Source organism: Telmatherina bonti (genome assembly GCF_933228915.1).
Source record: "Telmatherina bonti genome assembly, chromosome: 15".
In the NCBI taxonomy this organism is placed as follows: Eukaryota; Metazoa; Chordata; class Actinopteri; order Atheriniformes; family Telmatherinidae; genus Telmatherina; species Telmatherina bonti.
In genome coordinates this window covers 12,610,155-12,634,455 of record NC_136613.1, presented here as the reverse complement: position 1 = coordinate 12,634,455, position 24,301 = coordinate 12,610,155, and the positions used below count along the sequence as shown (strand labels likewise).

At 39.7% G+C, this 24,301-nt stretch overlaps 2 protein-coding genes across 2 annotated transcripts in view; both read left to right on the top strand.

Moving 5' to 3' along the window:
- Positions 1–5,927: 5,927 nt before the first annotated feature.
- Positions 5,928–23,459, top strand: LOC306766804 (solute carrier family 22 member 4-like; the record flags this gene model as incomplete). Its single annotated transcript, XM_079254654.1, has 13 exons — positions 5,928–6,137; positions 7,592–7,810; positions 10,106–10,209; positions 10,798–10,952; positions 11,070–11,241; positions 12,973–13,099; positions 13,177–13,265; positions 13,579–13,793; positions 16,216–16,398; positions 16,728–16,860; positions 22,101–22,159; positions 22,242–22,368; positions 23,456–23,459. The coding sequence occupies 13 exons, from the start codon at positions 5,928–5,930 to the stop codon at positions 23,457–23,459; spliced, it is 1,797 nt and encodes a 598-aa protein (XP_079110780.1).
- sestd1 (SEC14 and spectrin domains 1) overlaps positions 22,142–24,301 on the top strand; it is a 28,759-nt gene continuing 26,599 nt past the window's right edge. The window contains exon 1 of the mRNA XM_079254560.1: positions 22,142–22,368. The gene's annotated coding sequence lies outside the window, so the exon portion shown is untranslated. The remainder of the gene's footprint in view (positions 22,369–24,301) is intronic.

Here is a 24,301-nt window from a genome sequence, read left to right as displayed (position 1 = left end):
TTAATTTATATAAATCAGTGAGAATAAAAATAACAATTAATTGTTTCTGTTATTGTATTCTATTATTCTATTATCCTATATTATTCAATAAGTATAGCAATGTTATTCATTATTTATACAGAAGCTTCCATAACTTTGTGCATGAAGCATTTAAATGGTTGCTACTGGGCCTGTTTCTGAAGTGAAGACAGGAATAATTCTGGAAATACAGTCTGTCTTCTCTTCTGAATTATCCGCACATTTTAAAAAATTGATCTCTTCAGTTTTCAGAGACAAATAGCTACCCTTGTTAATGAAAAAAGAAACCCGCTAAACACGTTAGAAATAGAAACATAATTTTAATTAAAGTTGGCTCTCCAAAGTTCCCAGAGACACTAAAAACATCAAGCTGATTTAAATGTAACACAATGGCAGCTCTAAAAGATGTATTTGAGATTAAATAGCAAATAAGTGAAGTATTTTGTTTTCTGTTGTAATTATGTAGACAAATTATTAGATCTGAATCTATGTTTTGAAAATATAACAAAAGGAAATAAAACATTTTGTCCGACTTTTTGTCATATTTGTTTTTTTTTTATACATATATTTGCTTTATATTTAGTCGTTTGGGTACTTAATTTCTACATCCTGGTCCAGTTGACTTTTGTCAAACATGTTATGTGATATTTGCTTTTTTGGTTATTCTCTACAGTTTCAGTCCTGTGCATGTTGGTCATCTGACAGCTACACCTGTCCGTTGCTTTTCTGTATTTGAAGCTCCTTTATTCAGTTGCTTAAGTCCGATTTTCTCAGCCATGCTACGTAACATGTTAACCTAATTAAAAAGACACATAAACCCACTTTCCATGCTTTCTAAGCACACTGCATATGCAATATCGAGTGATTATCTCAGTCCACTTCCCCTCTTTTGTCCTGAAAGGCTCCTTGGTTACTTTAATAATAGGAAAGTTTTGTGCTGCTGAGTGAAGACACAGCAGGCTGCTTCCATTTTATCACACGGCGTCTGTCAGCTGTGAAAACAAAGCTTCAGAGTGCCAGTTCTTGAATAAAACCCACCTTTTATACCGTACATTTCTGCTCTGGGACTTTACAGTTTTGTGTACTGGGTGTTTTTTGTTTGTTTTTTGCAGAGTGTACCATGTTTGAATTTCTTCAGGTTTTCAGCTCTTCAAGTCCTCTCCTGATTCATGTCCAACTACATATTTGTCTGAATCTTAGACATCCTGGAATCTTCTGAGCTGCTGTGCAGCCTGAAAAGGATCTTTTCCAAAGAACAATGTGCATCAGTAACTTCTCAGTTACTTGAACTACAGCTGGTCAAAGTTGGGGGGAAAAAAGCATGCTTTTTATTGTATTTTGTATATTTTTATTGTAGTATATCATCCATATGGGCCAAATTGTCTGTTTTTTTCCAGACTTTATCTTCCCCCCATGAAGCTGTCCCGTCTGGTTATGGTTGGTCAAACGCATGTTTGAGTTTGAGTTTGAGTTCCAGCACTCTCTCCGTCCGGTTTCCATGGCGATGAAAAACGCATTGTTTTAGAGAGTTTTTTCTATTTGGAAATCCTTGTGACGTCCCGGGGGATAAGGTTCGGTGATTGGTTACCTTCTACTGGTTAACAAGGGCATGTACAAATACATCAGGCGGGTGGAAAACGTCGGATAAAGTTATTTCCAATGATGGCTGGTGAGTTTACCAAAGAGAGACATCCTGCTGCATTCGTTGCTGTGGGTTGCTGTTTTCCACTTTGTTTTCAGGGTCTGATTCAGCTTCCAACATGTAGGGCTGTATCCTATGTGTTTACATTGTATTTTGTTTTTTATTGAGTTCATATTAGCCTAATCCTTCTGTTTATGAGATATGTTACAATGACGGCGAAAGCAGTTTTGGTGCGCGCTCCCGATGTAGTGCAGTGGCGGGAGGCGGGGCTTAATGCGGAAGAGTCTCAATCCACTCGTTTTGCCCACAGGCTGATCTGACAGCCTACGGAGAGGGTCGGTCTGAAGTAAATAAAGCCATTTGTGACTATAACTTGATCAATCCCAGCCCTTCTTGGCTCAGAAATAAAAATAAATTAGCCTGAAATGCACATAATAGCTCCACTTTAAGCGGGTGAAGATACACATAGATGATGACTCTGACCTCTTCGCACAAGGTTTTAGCAGTGTCATAGACTTTTAATTTTACTCAACATGCGTCTAGGCCCACCCAGTCTAAAGGTCAAACCCTGGACTAGTTTTTACTGTAAGGTTGACGATTGACTCCAGTCGCTCTGAGGCCATATTTTATCTCTGGTCATCACTGTATTGTTTTCTGCATCAATGGTTTTTGTCGGAAAATTAAGCTATAAAGCAGGAAAATTGGCTTGTGACTTCATTTGCTTCATTTCAAAGATCTTCTGGTATCTTATAACAACACTATTAGAGATGCAAGAGCTGCATATTTCTCCAACCTGATTACAAAGGTAACACCTCCTACTACTCCTGCTGTTCTCAAATAAAGGCTGTAAAAAATTCCTTGCCCTTTTTACTGATAAAGTTTATAATGCAAGGAGTTTTGTCCCTCAGGTTTTTCCATGTCTGTTCTAAGTCCAGCTTAGCCTGTGATTTTAGAACATTTTATACCTGTTCCTTTATCTGTTCTGGTCGGTTGTGTTGGCTTTGTGAAAGCCTCATCCTGTTCTCTTGCCGTGTTGTGTATGTGTTAAAATGAACTTGTGTCTGGTATCTGGTTGAGTCCCTGCTTATTTCAGGAATGCTGTCATCCAGCCTTTTAAAAAAAATCCAAAACAAGCTTGATTCATTTCTTTTTAACACCTACAGATTTATTTTAAGAACAGTTTATTGCTAAGTTTTAGGAAAACATGTCAAAGCAACTTGCAGCTGTTTTTAGAGAAGCAAAGTTTTCACACAGTCAAAAAAAAAAAAAGAGTAGCACAGTATTCTGGGTTATTTTTACTCTGGGTTTTGTACAGGTTGACTCCACTGAAACAGCCCCTCTAAGAGTCTCCAATGATATCCTGATGTGAAGTGATGCTAGAAAATGAACTTCTGACACAGTTAATAACATTTTACTTGATATTAGTATATCAGAAACATCTAAAAAATGGTTTTCATCCAATATTGGTCGATCATTTTCTGTGGCTGCTGCTAAATTCCTTATCTGTTACTTATGGTGGCTCACAAGGAGCTGTGTTGGGGCCCTTATTGTTTCTTTTATATCTTCCTCTTCAACATTTTTTTGTTCTTTTCATAACATTTCTTATTGTTGTTTTTTTATGATATTCAATTGGATATTTACTTTAAACTCCATGAGGTTCAGATCTTTCTCGGGTGCTTAGACTTTACCAGAAACAAGTTGGCTTGACATTTTTTTCAGCTTCATGGTGACAAAACTAATAAATTTTAGCCTGTAAAATCTCTCAGCCTCACTTGCCTCTTATGTTAACTCTGGACTCTGCATCGTTTCTGGACGCTCATTTTGAATGAGAGGTTCTTTCCTGTTTTCAAGATCTGAAGGCTATTTTATCCTCCCTTTATGAACATATTAGCTGCAATGTCATGCGCCCCTAATGTTGTTGTGGTTGTTTGGCAATACGTCCATCAGAGGGCAGTGCAGAGGTCAGAGGTCACATTTGGGTTCTGACCATAGACCGTATATAAAGAGATGGACGTATCCTCCATGACGTCACCCATAGGTTTCTGAAGAGCTGAACTGAAGCTTGGTGGGCGGTTCCTACCATCACCATCTTGGCAGGGGCAGGTGTGTCGTCTATCCCGAAAAGTACAAATATGGGCAAAGAGGTAGAGCTGAGAGAGGGACTGTGAGAGTCATGACCTATTAAACCGAAAAAGGATTTTTGAACCAGACTGTAAACATGTTTATTTCTGCGGTGAAGATGGTCTTTTTAACATGGGATTCTATGGGGATTTGCTCTGTTTTGCAGCCCCTAGTGGATGAAGGGGGAACTGCAGTTTTATGCACATCTGCATAGGCGTCACTTTTAACCGCTGAAGGCTCCGTCCATCTTTCATATACAGGCTATGGTTCTGACATCATTTTCTAATGATAGTAAACATGGTGCAGTGGAAAAGATCATGATTATGTAAATTCTCAGAAAAAATGGAAAGAAAAGCAACAGAGTAGACTGCATATGTTTAATGTCGTTATTTTGGTTTCTTTCTTCTTGTTCCTACTGCGAGTCGTGTCGGATGCACATCAGCTATACTACTCAACCTAGTTCCTGTGGTGTCAGCTGGTCAGGGCAAGTTAAGCACATTAAAGACCCAGAAGACAGATAAAATGTTCTGCGTATGTCTTTTGCTTAAAGCACAAATGAGCCTTGAGTTCTGTGTGTTTAAGATTTATCCGATTTTTACATACATTTCAGCAAATTGCTGTTTTTGTTTGAAAATAAAGATCCCATAATTGTTCATATAATGCTGCTGCAAGTTGCTAACAAAATCATCAACAAAATCATCAAAGTACCCTCCCTGCCCGCAATCCACTTCAGAGTTTGTGTTCAAAGTTTGGTCTCAACATATACAACTTTGGGTATTCAAGCACCAGCCTCTATGTCCCCTGAGGGCCCTGAAGTCAAGTGATCAGGGTCTGCTGGTTGAGCAATGAACACAGTTAAAGACTGATGGTCAAAGAGCTTTGCAACAGTCTTCTGCTCTGTGGAACAGGCTTCCACAGAGATCCACTGGTGAGCTCTAAAAAAAAAAAAAAAAAAAAAAAGCCACCTTTTAGCTTGGCTTCTGTTGTTGTGTTTCTTTTTTTTCCCTTTGTATATTATGTGACTTTATTTAGATTATTTTTTTTATTTATTTATTTGGATAAATAAAATCTTACTTTTACTACACGCACTCTCCTCAGCCTACAGAAAGTTTTCTTAAGTACGCATACTTATTAATAAAGAGCACAAAAGTTGATTCTGTTACATGTTTGAATTTTAATTGATTACTTCTATCCTATATACTGGTAGGTAACTGGAAGGCAGATAGATAACTGGACAGGGCAGCATGATGGTGTCGTGGTTAGCACTGCGGCCTTACAGCAAGAAGGTTGCTGGTTGAACAGCAGCCTTTCTGTGTGGAGTCTGCATGTTCTCCCAGTATGGTTTCTCGCTAGATACGCCGGCTTCCTTCTACCCACAAGACATGCATGTTAGGTTAATCACTATGGTTAATTGATCACTTATCACATGTAAATTGCTATGGTAAGATAGAATCAATGAGAGTGCTCTGTAACATGTGAGCTCTTTTGTCCAAACTGACAATGAAATAACACACAAGCTGAAACACTCAATACAGAGTTCACTTTGAACCAATCCAACTGTGAAATAAATATGTGTTGTAATGGTTTTATAACCCAAACAGCTCTTTTGGTGCAGAAATTTTGCAGCTCCTCATAATGGCAGAATTTATATGTCAGGTTTAACAGGTAAATCCACATGACTTTATTTAGAGTTAAAGTGTGCTCCTCCACAGTTTCCTTTTCAGGTCTTGTCTATGTTTATTTTAATCTTTTGACCTTCACATCATGTTAATTTGCCACAAAGTTTCTTTCTGCAAGATTTGCTCTCTTGTTCTACAGTTTCAGTATGAGCTCGGACTTTTTAGAGGAGGGGAATGAGGGGGAGGAGGAGAGGTGGAGCTCGTTGGTGCTGTCCGGCATAAAGGAGGTGTGGAGCTGCAGAGAGACGCTGATTTCGTCTGTCTGCAGACAGCCAGCCATATCATTTTTGCACATATTGTAGCATGTTGATTTGCACTTTTAATTGTTGCATAGTGTCCCATTTGCACATCTATGTGATCTAGAAGTTATTCTTCTGCATTCATGGTCACACATTCCTCTGTGATCTCATAATAATTCAATTGTTTACTTTAAAAGCAGCGAGTAATAGAACAATAATATTAGCAAAATGGAGAATTATGAGGAATCTGTGTCATTTCTGGGGAACTGGGGGCGGTTCCAGAGGAGAGTTTTCTTCATACTCTGCCTCACTTGCATTCCATGTGGATACAACATCCTGTCCATCATCTTCCTGCTGGCCAGCCCCCCTCATCACTGCCACATCCCTGCCCACAGCAACCTGAGCCAAGACTGGATCCAGGCCATCATCCCAGTACAGGTCAGAGCTAAAAGTCAAGAGAGTTAACCATTTAAAGCCCAACCTTAGAACAACTGGGCAGAAAAGTTCAATTAAAAAAAAAAAACAACAAAAAACTGAAGTATTTCTTTGGCTCTTTAACAAAATCTGAATTTTTTTACTTTTTTTTTTTTTTTTTTACCATGTGATAGGTCAAAATGATTGTAGCGTAATCTTCTGATTTCTAGTGCCCCCCAGGGGCAGGAGACCAGTATTACATGGTGTACAGCAGGGTTTTGAGTAAAGTTTCTACCATAAAATGAAACAAAATGTCTCACAAACTGTATGTATCAAATATGTTACATTTGGCTTTATAGGGTCAAAGTTTACTAGGATTAATTAAGGACGTTCAACTAAGTTACTCCCATTATATGTGATAAAATTATCATTCAGAAATAGTCTTAAATAATATATTCTTATCTTAATTAAATGTTTTGTTTAAAAATAACATATCTTCTAAACTTCCATGTTTCTTGATGTCTGCAGTTCAATTGACTCTTGAATCAGCTGTGATTCATGCTGGGTCTGGGTCAGATTATGTGGGTTTTTTTTTTTGCAGATAAAAAAACCAACCATTACTTGAATCAGATGCAAGAACTGTTATTGCAGCAGCTATCTAAAGAAAAGTAATTAAGTGAAAAGAACTTAGCATTGTGGAGGTAACCGGCAAACATTTAGCAACAAAAGAGCCACATGTTTCCTTCCAACTTTATTTCCTTCCAGAGAAAATAAAGTTAAAACCTTTAATGTCGGGCTGAAATTAGTCAGGTGGCCACAAATGTGAGTCTAAATGAAAGAGAGGGTTGTTTTGTAACTCTCAGGAGTGGAACATGTTCTCCACTTGACAGGTTTGTTTGTTGTATCTCCCTAAAATGACCCAAAAGGTGAAACTGAACAGTTGAACAAAGCAGAATTTACTTACATGTAAATCTATGTTTGCTAATTTATAATATATTTTTTATATGTTTTTTTCCTTCCCCCCCCCCCCCCTTCTTGGTATCTATACCTGCAAGTTATCAATAAAATCTTAACAACACGTTTGTTCATCATTCTTTATCGCTAGCAGCTGAACTCTGACACGCATCCTGTTGTACCAAAAGTCAGTGGAAAAGTTTTTGTGTGGCAGGAAACATCCCGGATCAGCGGAGCTTTCTGTTTTCTACAGAAATTACTGAAACAGTAAAGTTCTGGCATGTTGTGGTTGATAAACGTACATTACATCATGTCGTTCCAATATCTCACAGCTATGCAAATGTTACATTTTAACATCTTCATGTCCTGAATCCATGTTATGATCCTCATGTTGGCTAGAACTGGTCTAGGGTGATCTGATGTGGTCTATTCTGGTCCAAACCACTTCCCCTCTGCTGCACAAGTTGGGAATCCTAATGACTTTTTTTTTTTTTTTTTTTTTTTTTTTTATGTCTGGGCCGCAGGGGGTCGGGCAGCCAGAGAGGAGCAGCTGCAGCCGGTATGAACTGGACCAGGTGATGAACCTGTCTACGCTGGGATTCAGGCCAAGCTCAGAGTGGACCCAGAACCAGACGGGGTCTCAGTCAGAATCAGAGGTCGTGTTGTCCAACTTGAAACAGGAGGGATGCAAAGATGGATGGACCTACAGTACTGAGTACTTCCATTCCACTGTCGTCACTGAGGTACTATTTGTGTGAATGTGGGCGCTTAAAAATAAGTTAATATGCTTATTTTTACTGTTACAGTTTAATGAGCCCCTGCCTGCTTTATGTTACAGTTTAGACAGAAGCATGTTTGACAGGGACACAGTTTGCTCGGGACATTTTCTTCCTGTTAAAATCACTGGGGGGGTGCTGACCTTTTCCAGTGGCCACCAATCATTGACTTGCCTCAAAAAAACCGCAGGAACCCAGTGTGACAAACTGGAAATGACCAGATCAGGGTGTCCTGCATGTGTCATCCGTCTGCTTTTCCAAAAGGGTCTTAACAACACATCCCATTTTTAATGAGGCTGCTTTATAATATTATAATGCTTTACAAAGTCAGAATATGTCACATGACAAAAGAACAAATAAAAAGTATTAAATGAAAGTAGATATAAGTTAAGTAAAATCAGAAAACACACAATCACAGGTTTATCGACAAATTCTCCCGCGCTCTTATCATTCTACATAATAAACACATTATTCATAAAAGTTCCCCGTCTTTCCCCTTGGGCCATCCGACATAAAGGTTATGTTATAGTGCTGTCCTTCTTATGAAATGCAGTTGCATTTAACACTGGCTGAATAAGATGTATCTAATCATAAAAAACATAATATGTCCACGCCAATAAAAACCTAATATCCATCCATCCAGGTTCTTAAACACCTGGTCCAGCTAAGAAAGAAAAATTGTTTGTCAAAATTTACAGCAGAGAAGAAAACAGAATGTTGGTTATTTTCCTTCTGGTTTAAAAAACAGTTTTGTGAGCTCTTATCATGTGTAATTTACCTGTTATAAATAAAAAAAAGTACGACGTTAAAAAAACAACTTCTTTATATCATAGCTGCTCAACTATATCGTTGCTCATCAGGACTCAAACTGAAACATTTTCAGCTGTTTTTGCTGACTTAACAGCCTTATTTATAGCTGTTTTAATTTAAGCTTTAAGATGAAGGTGAGAGAGGAGAATTTCTCGTTAGAAAAGCCCAACATGTAAATCTAACATATTCCAAGTTAGGATCACCGGTGTTGCTGGAGCCTATCTCAGCTGCAACGAGGCTCACAGTATTCCCTGGTCACACTGACAGTATTTCACAGTAAGACACATAAACCAGTCACTATTTAGAAGTACAAAGTAACCGAATATGCAGGTTTTGGTCTATGGGAGGAAACTGGAGAGAAAATGGAGGTTCCAACCAGGAAACCTTCTTGCTGTGAGATAATGGTCTTCACGTCCAAAATATCAACTTTCTATCTGTGTCATATGAGAGCAGGATGCCTTTATTTCACAGTAGCCAGCAGTTTATCAATCTGACAACCAACCATGTGGAAATAAACAGCTTACAGATGCAGATAACAGAAACAAAGAATCATGTAGTCAAGAGGTCAAGCAGCATCAAAAATCCTTGAGGTTTCGCAATAAATTTTAGATAAAGGATCAGTGAAGGCAACACAACTATCAACGTTCAACACATTTTTAAATTTTGCCCTGAACTCCTCGAAAAGTTCCTTTTCTGCTGCATTTCAAAGAGAGAAAAACTACAGTGGGAACATTAAACAAAACAGTTCAGCCTGGAGAGGAAAATGCTGTCCAGCTGACATCCCAAAGACAACTAGAAGCACTAAGAGAGCACATATCTACTGACTGTCTGTTTTTTAGTTAAAAGCTCTAATGTCACATGTATCACTAGTACACATAGTAAAGAATCCCTTGGAAATATTCCTGAATCAAGGCAGTGTGTCATGATGTGGCTTGTGCTGTGCCTTATTTTCAGGTTTCCTGTTTTATTTTACAGTTTTTCTTGTTTGGTTCCCTTGTGTATTTATACCCCTCAGTTTCTGTTCTTGGTTGCGGGATCATATTGTTTGTTGTTAGTCCCCTGAGTTCCTTTGGTTGGAATAAATCCCCCCTAAACCTCCATCCCTGGTTGCTCATCTCTGCATTGGGTCCACACCTTCACCTTCCTCACCGCCACCTTGACATAGTGATCCGTATCACCTTCTAAATCTAATCACTTGGTCCTGATTCCACATGGGAGATTTCCTGAAAATTTGATCAAAATCCATCCATAAGGTAACAAAGCCTGGAAACAGGAGCTGAAACCAGCAGCTTGGGGAGAAAAAAGCTTAATGTGGAGTTGATCTGTGGGTCTTTACTAGATGTTGTAGGTTGCATACTGTGAATACTAAAGGATGAAAATCCAAGATAATCTCTGCTGTATTGTGTTATTTCAGGTTGCATTTCCATGTTTGCATCCCATTCTGTCTTCCAGTTTGGCCTGGTGTGCAGCGAGCAGTGGAAGCAGCCTCTCACCTCGCTCATGTACTTCTTGGGAGGACTTTGCGGATGCTTCATCTCCGGACAGATTTCTGACAGGTGCTTTTCATTCTTTCCAATCAGTCAAGGGGAAGTTATTTGTAATAAGAAGCATCTCTCCTAAACCTCGTCCACTGGGCGTCACGCTCTGCCATCGTGACTGCAGCAGACAAAAGTTTCTTTCTGATTCCTTGACTGGGCTGCACGGTGGCGCAGTGGTTAGCACTGTGGCCTCACAGCAAGAAGGTTGCTGGTTCAATCCTTGGCTGGTTTGGTCAGTGGCCTTTCTGTGTGGAGTTTGCATGTTCTCCCCATGTATGCATGGGTTCTCTCCAGGTACTCCGGCTTCCTCCCACCATCCAAAGACATGCATGTTAGGTTAATTGGTCACTCTAAATTGCCCCTAGGAGTGAGTGTGAGCATGAGTGTGGTTGTTCGTCTCTCTGTGTGGCCCTGCGATGGACTGGCGAGCTGTCCAGGGTGTACCCTGTCTGTCACCCAAAGCCAGCTGGGATAGGCTCCAGCTTCCCCGTGACCCTGAATTGGAATAAGCAGTTCGGAGAATGAATGAATGAATGATTCCTTGACATGAAAATCTGCACAGAGGAACTTGTGGGGTTTATTTCTCTTCTTGTATTGGTCCTGCAGGTTTGGCAGGAAGCCTGTCCTGTTAGGCTCCATCACCATACTCGGTGTCTTCAGCAGTGCTTTGTCTTTCGCTCCATCCTGGCCCGTCTTCACTCTGCTATTCTTCATGCTGGGTCTGGGTCAGATCACCTGCTACATAGCGGTGTTTGTACTAGGTAGCCTACGAGTTACTGTGACCTCTGAACTTTTTCCACTCTTCATGAACATCGCTGATGTTTTTGTTGTTGCACAGAACTGTTCATTCACAACTATTGAAATTCCTTCCTCTGCAGGATCAGAAATCTTAATAGGTTCAGCCAGAGTCCTGTTCTGCAGTCTGTGCCTGCCTTTCGTCTATGTGTTTGCCATGATGCTGTTTCCCGGCACGGCCTACCTGATCAGGAACTGGAGGCAGCTGTCGCTCTTGATGTCTGTGCCCGGTTTGGCCTGTCTCCCCCTCTGGTGGTGAGATGATCACAGCACAATGTTTTCATGATACAAAACATGCAAATTTTCAGTTTCAGACATAATTCAACAGCAGTCTTCTGTGTTTTATAGGAAGAAAAGAGAACAGGGAGAATTAAAAATGGGATTATGGCACAAAATGATTTCCACAGCTAAAGATACTGACTTTGTAAAAAATAACTAAACTATACGACAAGAGTTCTCTTAAGATCAATTAGAGCCAAACAAAAAAAAAAGCAGATTTTCTTTATATTTTACATTTGACAAACAAACAAATCTAATTATGCAAACTAATTTTAACTTCAAAGGGTTTTTGCAGAACGATTGGCTGACATACAGCAAACATAAGAGATGTCAGTAGAAACTGTGAAAACAATAATAATAGTCCTTCATGAGAGAAATTCAACAAGAGGGACATTTAGATTCACTATCTGTTAGTGTCCAGCCAGCTATGTTTTATTTTGGAGGTAGTCAGGCTGTGGATGATTTAAAGGTAGAGTCTGTAAGATTTTCAATATTATCAAAATAAATCAACTAATAAAATAACTACAATCATAATTAGATAGTTTTTTTTTAAACATGTAGGTTCCAGTCTGTCCACATTTGATGCGTTATTAAATTACAAGTTTAATTCATGACAAAGACCCTTCTTGAAGGTTTTCTGACAAGTAAAAAAAATAGTACTTTTTTTCCACCAGTAGGGTGAGTATAAACCCATTTATTGCAGAGTGGCTCTGAGCTGCAGCTCACAAGTGATTCCTGCCCTCATTGGAGCTGGCAAGGAGGAGGGGTGAGGGGTGAGTTTTGCTCATTACTGCCAACCTGTGGTCGTTTGTGGAGGTAGCGGTTTTGTGGTTTTGCTCACGACCTGGTGTTTGCCACCTGGTGGTGGAAAGAATCGCCTTGAAATCTTACATACTCTGCCTTTAATGAAAGTGACATCTGAGTTGATTTAAGAGGATGCCTGCAGACAACAAGAAACATTCTCACTGTTGTTGATGTGATGGGGTTGATGTTAGGTAAAGAAACACAGCAGACGGCAGTCATTCCCTCTCCTTACATACTGTATATCGGTACATGTTGAAAAATCACACTCTGGAGTCATTCTAATCATCAAAATGTTTGCTGATAATGAAATCTTTGCTCAGGATGATAAAACATCTCCCCAGATTGCAAAGAGTGTTTATATATTTCATGAGGAAATGTATATCAGCTCAATGATACGACCAACTAACCGTCTAGATGTCAGAGTTCAGATCAGAGGTCTATGACATTCCTCAACTGCTACATGATAAGGTTTTAGCTTAGCTGATGAATATTATTGTCCTTTCATTTCATTTTCCATCATTTGTTCATCTATTTTAGCTCATTTGTTCAAAAGTCTGTAATTATGACAGCTTAATTTCTTTCTAAGTTGTGTTTTACAAAGCAAAAATCTTCAGATTTTAAATAAAATGTTTCATGTTTTTTCTTCTTGAAATTTACAAAATATCAAGTAGTTTGTAGGCAATGTTTTCCTTAGATTAAACTTGAAGACAGGAGAAAATAGATTATACAGTTTTAGTTATCTGAATCTGCACCACAGTCTGCAACACAATGTATCTGTGATCTTTCTTTATAGACAAAGCAACTGCCTGATAAATACTAATAAAACATTCACAGACATGCACAGCTTCCCTGTGATCTTTTGCTTTGTTGCTTGAGTCTATATTTGTATCTGTCGCCCTCCAGGTTTGTTCCAGAGTCTCCTCGCTGGCTGGTGTCCCGTGGTCGTTTGATGGAGGCAGAACTTCTGCTGAGGATGGCAGCTATGGAGAACCGAATAGACGCTCCACTGGTCATCTTTCCCTCAGCCACTGTAAGAGCCGTGAACCTGATGCTTGCTCCAAACAGCGGACTATAAAGACTGTGCTGAAGGTTTTTCTTTTCTTTCAGCCTGAAAATAAAAGCCAGAGACTCGGCTTTCTGAATCTACTGAAAACGTCAAAGATTCGACATGTTGTACTAACACTGTGGATCATCTGGTGAGTAAAAGTACTTTTAAACAGCAAAAGTTTTCTTTCCAGAACTGCAGGACAGAAATCTTCCTTTGAGCACGTGCTCAAGCACCACTGTCTGGACAAACTCATGTTATTTAGCATGTTTGAAAGTAAAAAAGAAATAAAACTGTTGAATAATTGTAAGTAAAGTTCTGCATAAAGTTTTGCCAAATGGAAATATTCATATAATATGTAGCATCATGAGGTGTCCAACTTACTCATTTCTTTTCTATCACCACACTTCATTGTTGAGGACGAGTTCTTTTGATTTTCAGTCTGGTTCTCTTGTGTTGGGCAGGTTTTCTTCAAGCGTCAGTTACTTTGGATTATCCTTCAACACATCCAGTCTCAGCGGCAACCCCTACTTCAACTACTTCCTGCTAACAGCAGTTGAGATTCCAGCATACTTCATCAGCTGGACGGCGGCGTGCAGCCTTTCTCGCCGCCTTTCTTTTATCAGCTTCTCTCTGCTGGGAGCTTTGGCATTGCTCTTAATCCAGGTCACTCTAAACAGTGAGTTTGATCAGCATATTGACAACCCTGCACTGCTTTTCTTCTTTGTCTTGCTGTAGATATACATCTGTAAAAATATTGTTTAAAAAAAATTATATATATATATATATATATATATATATATATATATATATATATATATATATATATATATATATATATATATATATACATATAGCCTCTTTTTAAGAACTGATGTTCTTAAAAAGAGGCTTGCTCAAGATTTAACCTTTTTAGTTTAGCTTTTAGGTGATCTTATCTAGTTTTTAGTCTGGTACATATATATATATATATATATATATATATATATATATATATATATATATATATATATATATATATATATATATATATATATATATATATATATATATATATATTTTCATCTTCATCTTCATCTTCTGCCGCTTATCCGGGGTCGGGTCGCGGGGGCAGCAGCCTAAGCAGGGAAGCCCAGACTTCCCTCTCCCCAGCCACATTTGCCAACTCTGCGGGGGGGATCCCGAGGCGTTCCCAGGTCAGCCGAGAGATATAATCCCTCCAGCGTGTCCTGGGTCTTCCCCGGAGTCTCCTCCCCGAGGGACGTGCCTGGAAAACCTCACCAGGGAGGCGTCCAGGAGGCATCCTGACCAGATGCCCGAGCCACCTCAACTGGTTCCTCTCGATGCGAAGGAGCAGCGGCTCTACTCTGACCCCCTCCTGGATGACCGAGCTCCTCACCCTATCTCTAAGGAAGAGCCCGGCCACCCTGCGGAGGAAACTCATTTCAGCCGCCTGTATACGAGATCTCGTTCTTTCGGTCACGACCCACAGCTCATGACCATAGGTGAGGGTAGGAACGTAGATCGACTGATAAATCGAGAGCTTCGCCTTCTGGCTCAGCTCCTTCTTCACCAGGACAGACCGGCACAGAGCCCGCATTACTGCAGACGCCGCACCGATCCGTCTGTCGATCTCGCGCTCCATCCTTCCCTCACTCGTGAACAAGACCCCGAGATATTTAAACTCCTCCACTTGAGGCAGGACCTGACTCCCGACCCGGAGAGGGCAATCACCCTATTCCGGCTGAGGACCATGGTCTCAGATTTTGAGGTGCTGATTCCCATCCCAGCCGCTTCACACTCGGCCGCGAATCGCTCAAGCGAGAGCTGGAGATCACGACCAGATGAAGCCAACAGGACCACGTCATCCGCAAAAAGCAGGGACCCAATCCTGAGGTTATGAACAGAATCGGTGATAAAGGGCAGCCTTGGCGGAGTCCAACCCTCACCGGAAACGGATCCGACTTACTACCGGCAATGCGGACCAAGCTCTGACACCTGTCGTACAGGGACCGGACAGCTCGTACAAGGGGGTCCGGTACCCCATACTCCCGGAGTACCCCACACAGGAGCCCCCGGGGGACACGGTCGAATGCCCTCTCCAGGTCCACAAAGCACATGTAGACTGGTTGGGCAAACTCCCATGCCCCCTCCAGGACCCCAGAGAGGGTATAGAGCTGGTCCACTGTTCCGCGACCAGGACGAAAACCACACTGCTCCTCCTCAATCCGGGATTCGACTATCCGGCGGACCCTCCTCTCCAGGACCCCTGAATAGACCTTACCAGGGAGGCTGAGGAGTGTGATTCCCCTGTAATTGGAACACACCCTCCGGTCCCCCTTCTTAAAAAGGGGGACCACCACCCCAGTCTGCCAATCCAGCAGCACTGCCCCCGATGTCCACGCGATGCTGCAGAGGCATGTCAGACAGGACAGCCCCACAGCATCCAGAGCCTTAAGGAACTCCGGGCGGATCTCATCCACCCCCGGGGCCTTGCCGCCAAGGAGCTTTTTGACCACCTCAGCGACTTCAGCCCCAGAGATAGGAGAGTCCACCCCTGAGTCCACCAGCTCTGCTCCCTCATGGGAAGACGTGTTGGTAGGATTGAGGAGGTCTTCGAAGTATTCCTTCCACCGACCCACTACGTCCCGAGTTGAGGTCAGCAGCTCCCCATCTCCACTGTACACAGTATTGATGGAGCACTGCTTCCCCCTCCTGAGCCGCCGGATGGTGGACCAGAATCTCCTCGAAGCCGTCCGGAAGTCTTTCTCCATGGCCTCGCCGAACTCCTCCCATGCCCGAGTTTTTGCCTCGGCAACACACACACATATATATATATATATATATATATATATATATATATATATATATATATATATATATATATATATATATATATATGTATCTCACAGACTAAAAACTAGATAAGTTTTGATCAGAACATCAGTAGTCTCTGCATCCTTGAGGTTCTCTGACTTGCTGGATCTTTGGCCCTAAGTGCATGAACCTTTAACTAAAATAAAATCTTAAGTATTTGTATTTGGAAAATACTCTCTGTGCTTCTTTGTTTCCAAGTTTGTGAGCCATTCCTTTCCCTGCAGGTCACCCAGGTGTCACCATGGCCCTGGTGCTGCTGGGTAAATTCGGCATACTTGTTGGAACCGGGGTGCTATACATATACACTGGAGAGCTGTCTCCCACAGTCATCAGGAATACAGCTATGTCATCCTGTGCTATGTTCTCAAGAGTGGGGTCATCTGTTTCCCCATACCTGCTGGAGCTGGGTGAGACCTGAATCTATACATCAGCCACCAAATGATACACAGGAATACAAAATTCAGTCTTATGTCTTTAAGCCATCAGTCATAACTCATTAATTTTAGCCCTATTTTACATTTTATTTACCATAACTATCAACTTTCTAAATGACACCAGCTGTCCAGAAGCTTTAGTTGTGAGGTTGGTTGGGTTTTCAGTTAGAACTAATTCCTATTTGCTGCTTTTTCAGTCTGAACTGATGTGAACTGATATGTTAATGTTCACTAATCTGTTAAACAGAAAAAAAGTTGAGCTCAGTGCTCTGACATGATGTGGTTTGGTTTTTCTTCTCCAGCTGTGTTCCAGCGTCTGCTGCCGTGGATCATCGTAGCTTCTCTGTCACTTCTCAGTGTTGTGCTTTGCATCTTCCTGCCGGAGACGTTCAGACGGCCACTGCCCGACACCATACAGCAGATGCCGGTGACAAAGTGAGTCTGCAAACTGTTATTACATTGCAAGAATGAACTTGTGCTGTTGTAATAGTGTGTGTTAAAGTGAGCTTGATACATCTATCAGGACGTTTGGATATAGCTAAGGTGACTGAATATCTGGCAACATGGGCATAGAAATGTCACGGGCCAGTGGGGTGAATATTACCAAAACATCACCACAGCAGGATTGTTTGGGGCTCAGACTAGAATGTGTTTAACATACAACGTAACTTGGTCATGAATACAATGTATGGAGTATGGCTATAATATGGTTAGGACTCCACTCTCTTCCTGTACTTTGATTTTCGTTTTCATTCATTCATTCATTTTCTGTACAACTTAGTCTAATTAAGGATTGCATGGAGGATGGAGCAGGGGTACACCCTGGACAGGTTGCCAGTCCATCACAGAAGGGCAAATAACCAGTTACGCTTACATTCATCCTGAGAAAGAATTTAGTGATCAATGAACCCAGTGGCTCCCAAACTAGGGGACGGGCCCCCCAAGGGGACACAAGGGGGGTGCATTAAGCCTAATAAAAACTTGGGAGTTTTGGCACTGGACAAATTTGTAAAAGCACTAATGATGAATGATGATAAATCAACAAGAGAAACTTAAGTATTAATAACAGAGAAGAAAATATGATGCAGCATATCTGCTCCTGCTTGACCAGCTAAAAGTCAAGTCATAGTAATAATCAATGATGGGTAATGAAGAGACCACAGTCTTTAGCATGTATCAAAATATTATATTCTAATTTTATGAAGTATGAAGTTACAACACCACTTGGAGACTTTTCATCCTGAATACAAAGAAAATCCTGTAGGTAACTTTAGAAATAAGCCATAAAATATCGAGCAGAGCTGTTTTACGAAAGCAGCATCCATCTCATTGAAAACCTGGCTAACATGAAATAGTTTGAAGAAATTCCTAGTTTAAAACGTTTCACACTAAAGCAGAAGAATGGACCATAATACTGACACTGACATGGTTTTCACTACAATACAGTCACTAAACTAATGACGCATTTCTCAGTATGTTTCTTTGGTTCATGTGACGGGATGGGGGGGCTTGACATTGTTGTCGTTGAAAGGGGGGCCATGCCGAAAAAGTTTGGGAATCACTGAATTAACCTAACATGCATGTCTTTGGACAGTGGGAGGAAGCCGGAGTAGCTGGAGAGAACCCACAGACACACAGGGGAACGTGCAAACTCCATACAGAACAGACACTGCTTGAACCTCCCCCAGCTGGGACTCGAACTACACCACCACCATTCAGCTACCTTTTGTTTTTGTATATAATCATTTTTTTAGTACATAATAATTAGAAAAGAAAAAAAAAACCCAAATCTGATCTTTAGCAGGCCTCAAAATGAGTCGAATACAACAGAAGATTAAAAACAGCAGATAACATATAGATATCACACAAAGTTATTATCTATTGAATAGAATCCTGTCATTCAGGTTTTGTAAATCAAATACACTTTTTCATTAAGGTTTGCGTCAACGTGATGCCAATTGGATGCAGTTGTTGCTATCCATCAATGTAGAAAGGGTTAAAAGTCATTTCAGACAATACAGAGTCCATCAATGTACTTTGTAAGCCAAAGTTTCTTCCTAAATTTAACATTAAACACATAGTTTAGGTTTGAAAGTTTGTTCTAAACAAACTGGAAGACTTCTTAAATGATGCCCTTTGGACAGATGAGACCAAAGCGAATCCATTTGAGCAGGAAATGCAGCACATCAAAACCAACCAAACACATTACAGCAACCGTCAAACACATGGTGTAGGTATGATGATTTATAGACTCTTGTTTTGCAGCCACAGGAACAGGATAGTTATTGAGCTGATCCACATCTCCTGGAATTACTAAAGTATTTTAAAAGTTAAATATAAGGCCATAAGTCTGACATCAATAAACCCCAAAATGACACAAACCTGCAACAGAATGGCTGCAAAAGAAAGAATAGAGGTGTTGCAATCCAATGTCCTTTTCTTAGTCTCTTTCTGCATTTTTCCTTTGTTTTTAAGTACTTTTCTTTGGGGTGATGTCATGTCTGTTTGATCCTCTGATGTTGTATTTAACATATTTTAACCTTTAACCTTATATTTACCATTAACCTTTAAAGGCCTTGACAACTAGTAAGGAAGCTGTTTGATATGGATGAACTCACTAACTAATGCATCTTCTTATTTTGCTCTCAATTTCAGGTGGCCATGGGTCTCTGCATCTCCCCCAAAAGAAGAAGGGAAGTCCCCAAAATACCAAAGCATTTCACCTGACATCATCTGCACAACTCACTTATAAGACTTACCAGCGAAGGAAACTAGTGTCAACAAAAATGCAAGCAAAGTGTCAGAAGTCAACCGTTTTGTAAATGATTTGCATGTTTGCACATGAAAGAATGTGAGCGAGTTGTGCCTTTGATATTTCAGGAGGTTTTGCTTAATCTTCCCTGGAAAGCTTGGTCCTGCTTTGGACTAACTCTTGCTAGGGAAAGTTTTGTGGTGTTATGTCTTGTGAAACTAAAGTGACTTTTGTTAGAAAAGAAACTCGCATCCCTCAAAAGGGACGTTCCTGACCTGAAGATGGATTAATTAACTTATCTTTTTTTTTGGGTCCACCATATTAGTTCTGTTCAGCAGTCTCAGAATAGTGGCACTGATTTCAATTTCCACCACCTGGTGGCAATTTGAAGTGAGTGGGAGAGAACTTGAGGAAACTCCAGTGATACATTCACAGCACCTCATGAATTGTGACAACAGTTCATTGTCTTTTCATACAGCAGGGACAAAGGGCTGTGCGACAGTGAGAGAACAAAGGAAACTATTGCAGAAAAATACACTTGCTGCATAGTTTTCCTCATTAAAATCAGAAAGAGGGGAGAAAATCGCAGAGTCTTACTGAGTTTGACATCTAACATGTTAAGAATCGCTTATGGACTGAAAAGCTTGAGATTGTTAGCATTACACAAATGCCAGTTTCATCTCAACATAAATGTGGAAATAGAAAGAAATATATATGCAGTATGCAGCTATATGCAGTATGATGTAATAATAATAATAATAATAATAATAGTAATAATAATTAATAGGGACAAATTAGCCACGTAAACTTGTATTTTTTTTTTTTTTATTGTGTACATATTTGATGTTTTTTCAGTTTAAATCACACAAATTTGAGTTGTGTATATTTGTAATGTACATGCAATAAATGTAATAAATCAAATTGATGTAATTTAAAGAAAGCTTATTTCCACTTTTTGACAAACGGAGCTTAAACATGATCATCTCGGAATAAATTCCTTACAGTATCAGTATGTTTAGTATGTATATAGTATGTTTTCTCTATATTGAACTGTATTGCTGCTAGTAATGACTTATATGTCAGATCATTTGCACATATGTGTCCCTAACGTCAGTTTTTCAGGTTTCTGTGCACACAAATCTCTCAATGGGCTGAACTAAAAGGGGCGGGGTCTGTAGCGCTATAGTCCCGCCCCGGAAATGTCAAAACAGTTGGTCAAGTTTCACAGAAGAGAAGCAGCCAGTCCTTCAAAATACAGAAATGAACCCTAACTAGTACACATTAATGGAAATAATAAAACAAACAAATAGGTATGTTGGCTTAACCATTTTTTAACTGAAATGACCAGTTTCACCAGGAGGATTGACATATCAGATCTTTACAGAAATTATATTGCTGCCAGGAGAAAACTGAAAAGACTTTAAACAAAACTTGGATTTGGTTTTTGATATTCAAAACATTACAGTCATCCTCTAAAATGTATCTACCTCCATATCATGTGTCAGAACCATATTTCTGAAGGGACCTATTCTGTCTTATTTGGTTTTGTGTTTTGGTAATATCAGGTTTATAGCTTCAGTTCTGTGTATCCAGGTGCTTTGTTCAGACTGTGAATCCAGCTTGAATCCAATTTAAATTTAGGTCATTGCATTACAACATTAAGTGAATGTTCCTTCATATGTCCAGTTATCCAAAGTGACTTTTTGACATCTGTCTGTTTTTCTTCCACATTTATACTGTTTGTCTACAATGCAAATGCCCTTTAATCCACAAATAAAAATTCAAAATTAAAATTAAAAAAAACTTCCAGCTCAGGTTTTTGTTTTGTCATTTTATTGTGGAGTGACATGAAGCAATCACATTTTTAAATAAAAACATCTTTGGCTTTTGAGCATTTCATGCAAATAATAAAGATTTAGAATTTCATCTCACAGTTTCCAGGAAGCCAGTGTGGCGCCTAATTTAGGATATCAGCCTCTTATTAATGAATTATCTTTGTAAAAAGTGCATTCAAAAAATGAAAACCTCAAAATCCACTATTTAGTATAAGAATCAGGTAAACTTTTTAATTTCAGATGGAAGTCACTGCACTACAGTGCCATTCAAAACAGCTTAACAAAGAGAAATGCAGCAAGAATTTAGGAAAATGATAAAAATAAAAAGTGGAAGTTAAACATCTTTTGATATTTTATTTTTGTAATATCATTATTGCCCTCACTATCAACACAAAGATTCATCAGGTGAAATTGGGACATCTGGAAAAACTTGGCTGTAATAATTTGGAACAGTTGAAGGATTTTCACTGAATTGTTCGAACACCTGGCTTTTCATACAGTCACAGGAAGAAACCATAATGTTTCGGTCAGAACTGTGTGTGTTTATGTGAGTGTGTGTGTGGTGTGTATACGAGTCACACCATCTGCTGCAAAACTATTCTCTCTCTTCTTGTAACTAAAAAAATGGTTTGTTCAAGGGTCTAAAAGTTAAAGAGTGGTCAAGATATATCACCCCCTCTGAAAATAATGGCCTAAGTTGTTTTTTTTCCAGATATTTTTTTTTATTTTATTTTATTTCATTTTATATTTTTTGGTCTTGTCCAGCATTTAAGCAAGCAGAATTATTTTCTGAATGCTGTGTGATGATGGGCAAATTTACTTTGCCAAGGGAAGCCTTATAGATTTAATGCTCCCCTTGATATTCTGAATTCTTGGATTTTTTTCCTATTTATTTTACATAATTGTTTGTTTTACAACATTTGTATTGCTGGACCGGACCAGAGAGGATAGAAGAGGGACAGAAAGAGAACTGAGAAGAAGTGAAAACAGAAAAACACGCCGTAGACAGAAAAAGAGAGAGAAAGAGAGAAAAAAAAAAGAGAAACATAAGCTTATATTTTGAAAGCCATTTTCTCTTCTACCGGAAGTTGCATTCTTGATGTGGACTTTACTGAGGCTGCGCAGAGCCGCGAGGCGAGCTCCAACGGTTGTTTCAGTCAAACGGAGAACAATTTGAGTCCTTTATTGTATTTAATGGAAAACAGAAACTGTATTCGCTGATAAACCAGCCTCAAAGGAAGCAGAAAAGGAGTCGACGGAGAGGAGGAGCTGTCGGGGGGCGAGGAGAGACGGAGGAAAAGAGAAGGAGGACCTGAAAATTGGGACAGTGGAAAATGCTGCGGATTTGACTGAAAGGTAAGAAAACCCATCAAATCGATACTTATTGATCATTGACTCTAAAGTTGTCGATGCAGGGCGGGTCGGGGTTGCGGGGTGGGGAGGGGGCTTCAGCCGCAGCTGCAGTGCAGCTGAATGTAGGTCATTGTGTCTGTGGGTCGAACCGAACCGAGCTCAGGCACGCCGAACCGAGCCGTACCGGGCCGTCCTGCAGCCGCAGCAACAAAGGCCGCAGGAAGACTGACGAAGAAGAGGAGGAAGGTGGAAACCTGCACTGTGGTGCAGCTTTCACCTCTATTACTTCAGGTTGCTGTTAGAAATAATGAGAAGAAGCCATGATCAGGTCCGTGGAAACAAACCAGACTGCAAACATCACCAAGTCACACAAATAAATCATTCTCACTGCTTACAAGGTCAACTGTGGATTAAAACTGTTCATTTTCAGGAATTTTACTTCACTTATTGGAACTTTGTGACTTGATTTATTCATATTTCAATAACCACAACCAAGAAAACAGCACCCACAACTTCCATCACATTTTTAACGCTGATGTGGATAAAACTTGATTTTACAGAAAAATGTGACAGTTTTTCTTTGGTGTAGATTCTCACTCATTCAAATCTATGAAAAGAGCAGAGATGGAAATAAATTTCCTTCTTTAAAATGGCCAGATATTCTCCATGTTTAGGTTAAAATAGTCTACTTGACTTGTTTTTTGCCAAAAGAAATGACAAAACACAGAAGCCACATGGATAACACAACTCCACATGTAATGAAGGCAGAATAAGTGTTATTCTAAAGCAAACTGAATGTATAAAATGTTAATCATATATAGTACTGCCCAAAAGCCTTGGCACTTCTTTTAAATGTCTAAATGTCTTTCTTTTAAGAAGCTTAGGAGGGGTAGAAATTTTGAATTGTATGAGGCAAAGAAAACGTCTTTTGCATGAAACTCTTTATTCTTCCAACACAACCTGAAACCTATTGCACAAGCTTTAGTCTAATAGGGTTCGATGGGGTAATGAGTACTTCATGACTTCTGGAAGGACTTTGGAGAGCTCTTCCTTGCATGCTGGCTGCTCTTTTGTTCTGTTCTCTGTCCAGATGATCCCACACTGCTTGACTAGTGTTAAGGTCTGAGCTCTTGGGGGGGATCTTCACCCCATTAGACCAGTTCCTGCTGGTTGCTCCTGGTCTTGTACCATTTGGCATACCTCAGCCTTTTCTCCCAATTTTAAGATTTGTTTTCTTACCTCCTTCATTCCATGGGGATATTTAGAGAAGTAGACAGATCACCAGATTTACCTCTCAGGTCTTGTCAGGTGTTTGCTGGATATTTCTTTCTATTTTTTTTTTTTTTTTTTACTTTGCTGAAGAGCTGCAAACGTCACTTGACTGTGAAGTAGCTTGTAGTCTCCCAGTGTGAGAGCTGTCTTGTTTGTATTTGGGGTTTCCTGCATTCTGAACTGGCACCTTCAACACTGTCCATGGATGTGTGTGTTCGAGTTGTTTTTTTGTTGGTTTTTTTTTCTCTGCTTTCCGAGTCTACTCAGATGTTTTGATGACACATCATACACCATGCCAGTAACTAGTCGGGCTGTGACTATATGCTTTCGTCCCGATTTGATTCAGATTTTTTTAGGTACCGGTTTGATTTAAATTGTGATTCTCACAATTCTTTGATATTGCTAATGTTTGTAGGCTAAAAACGAACAAAAAAATGTACAAAACTTTTTTTTTCCAGTCATTTTTCTTGATTTCAATTAGGGAAAAAAAAAAACAAGACAGTAGCCAGACCATCATTCTGCTGCTATAATGCCAAAGAAGACAAGTAAAAAAACAATAAAAATGACAAAAATTTCATAATTATTTATTTTTAATAGTTTGGAAAAAAAAAGTTTTATCAAAATAATCAATTTCGAAATTGTGAAGAAAAAAAATCCCGATATT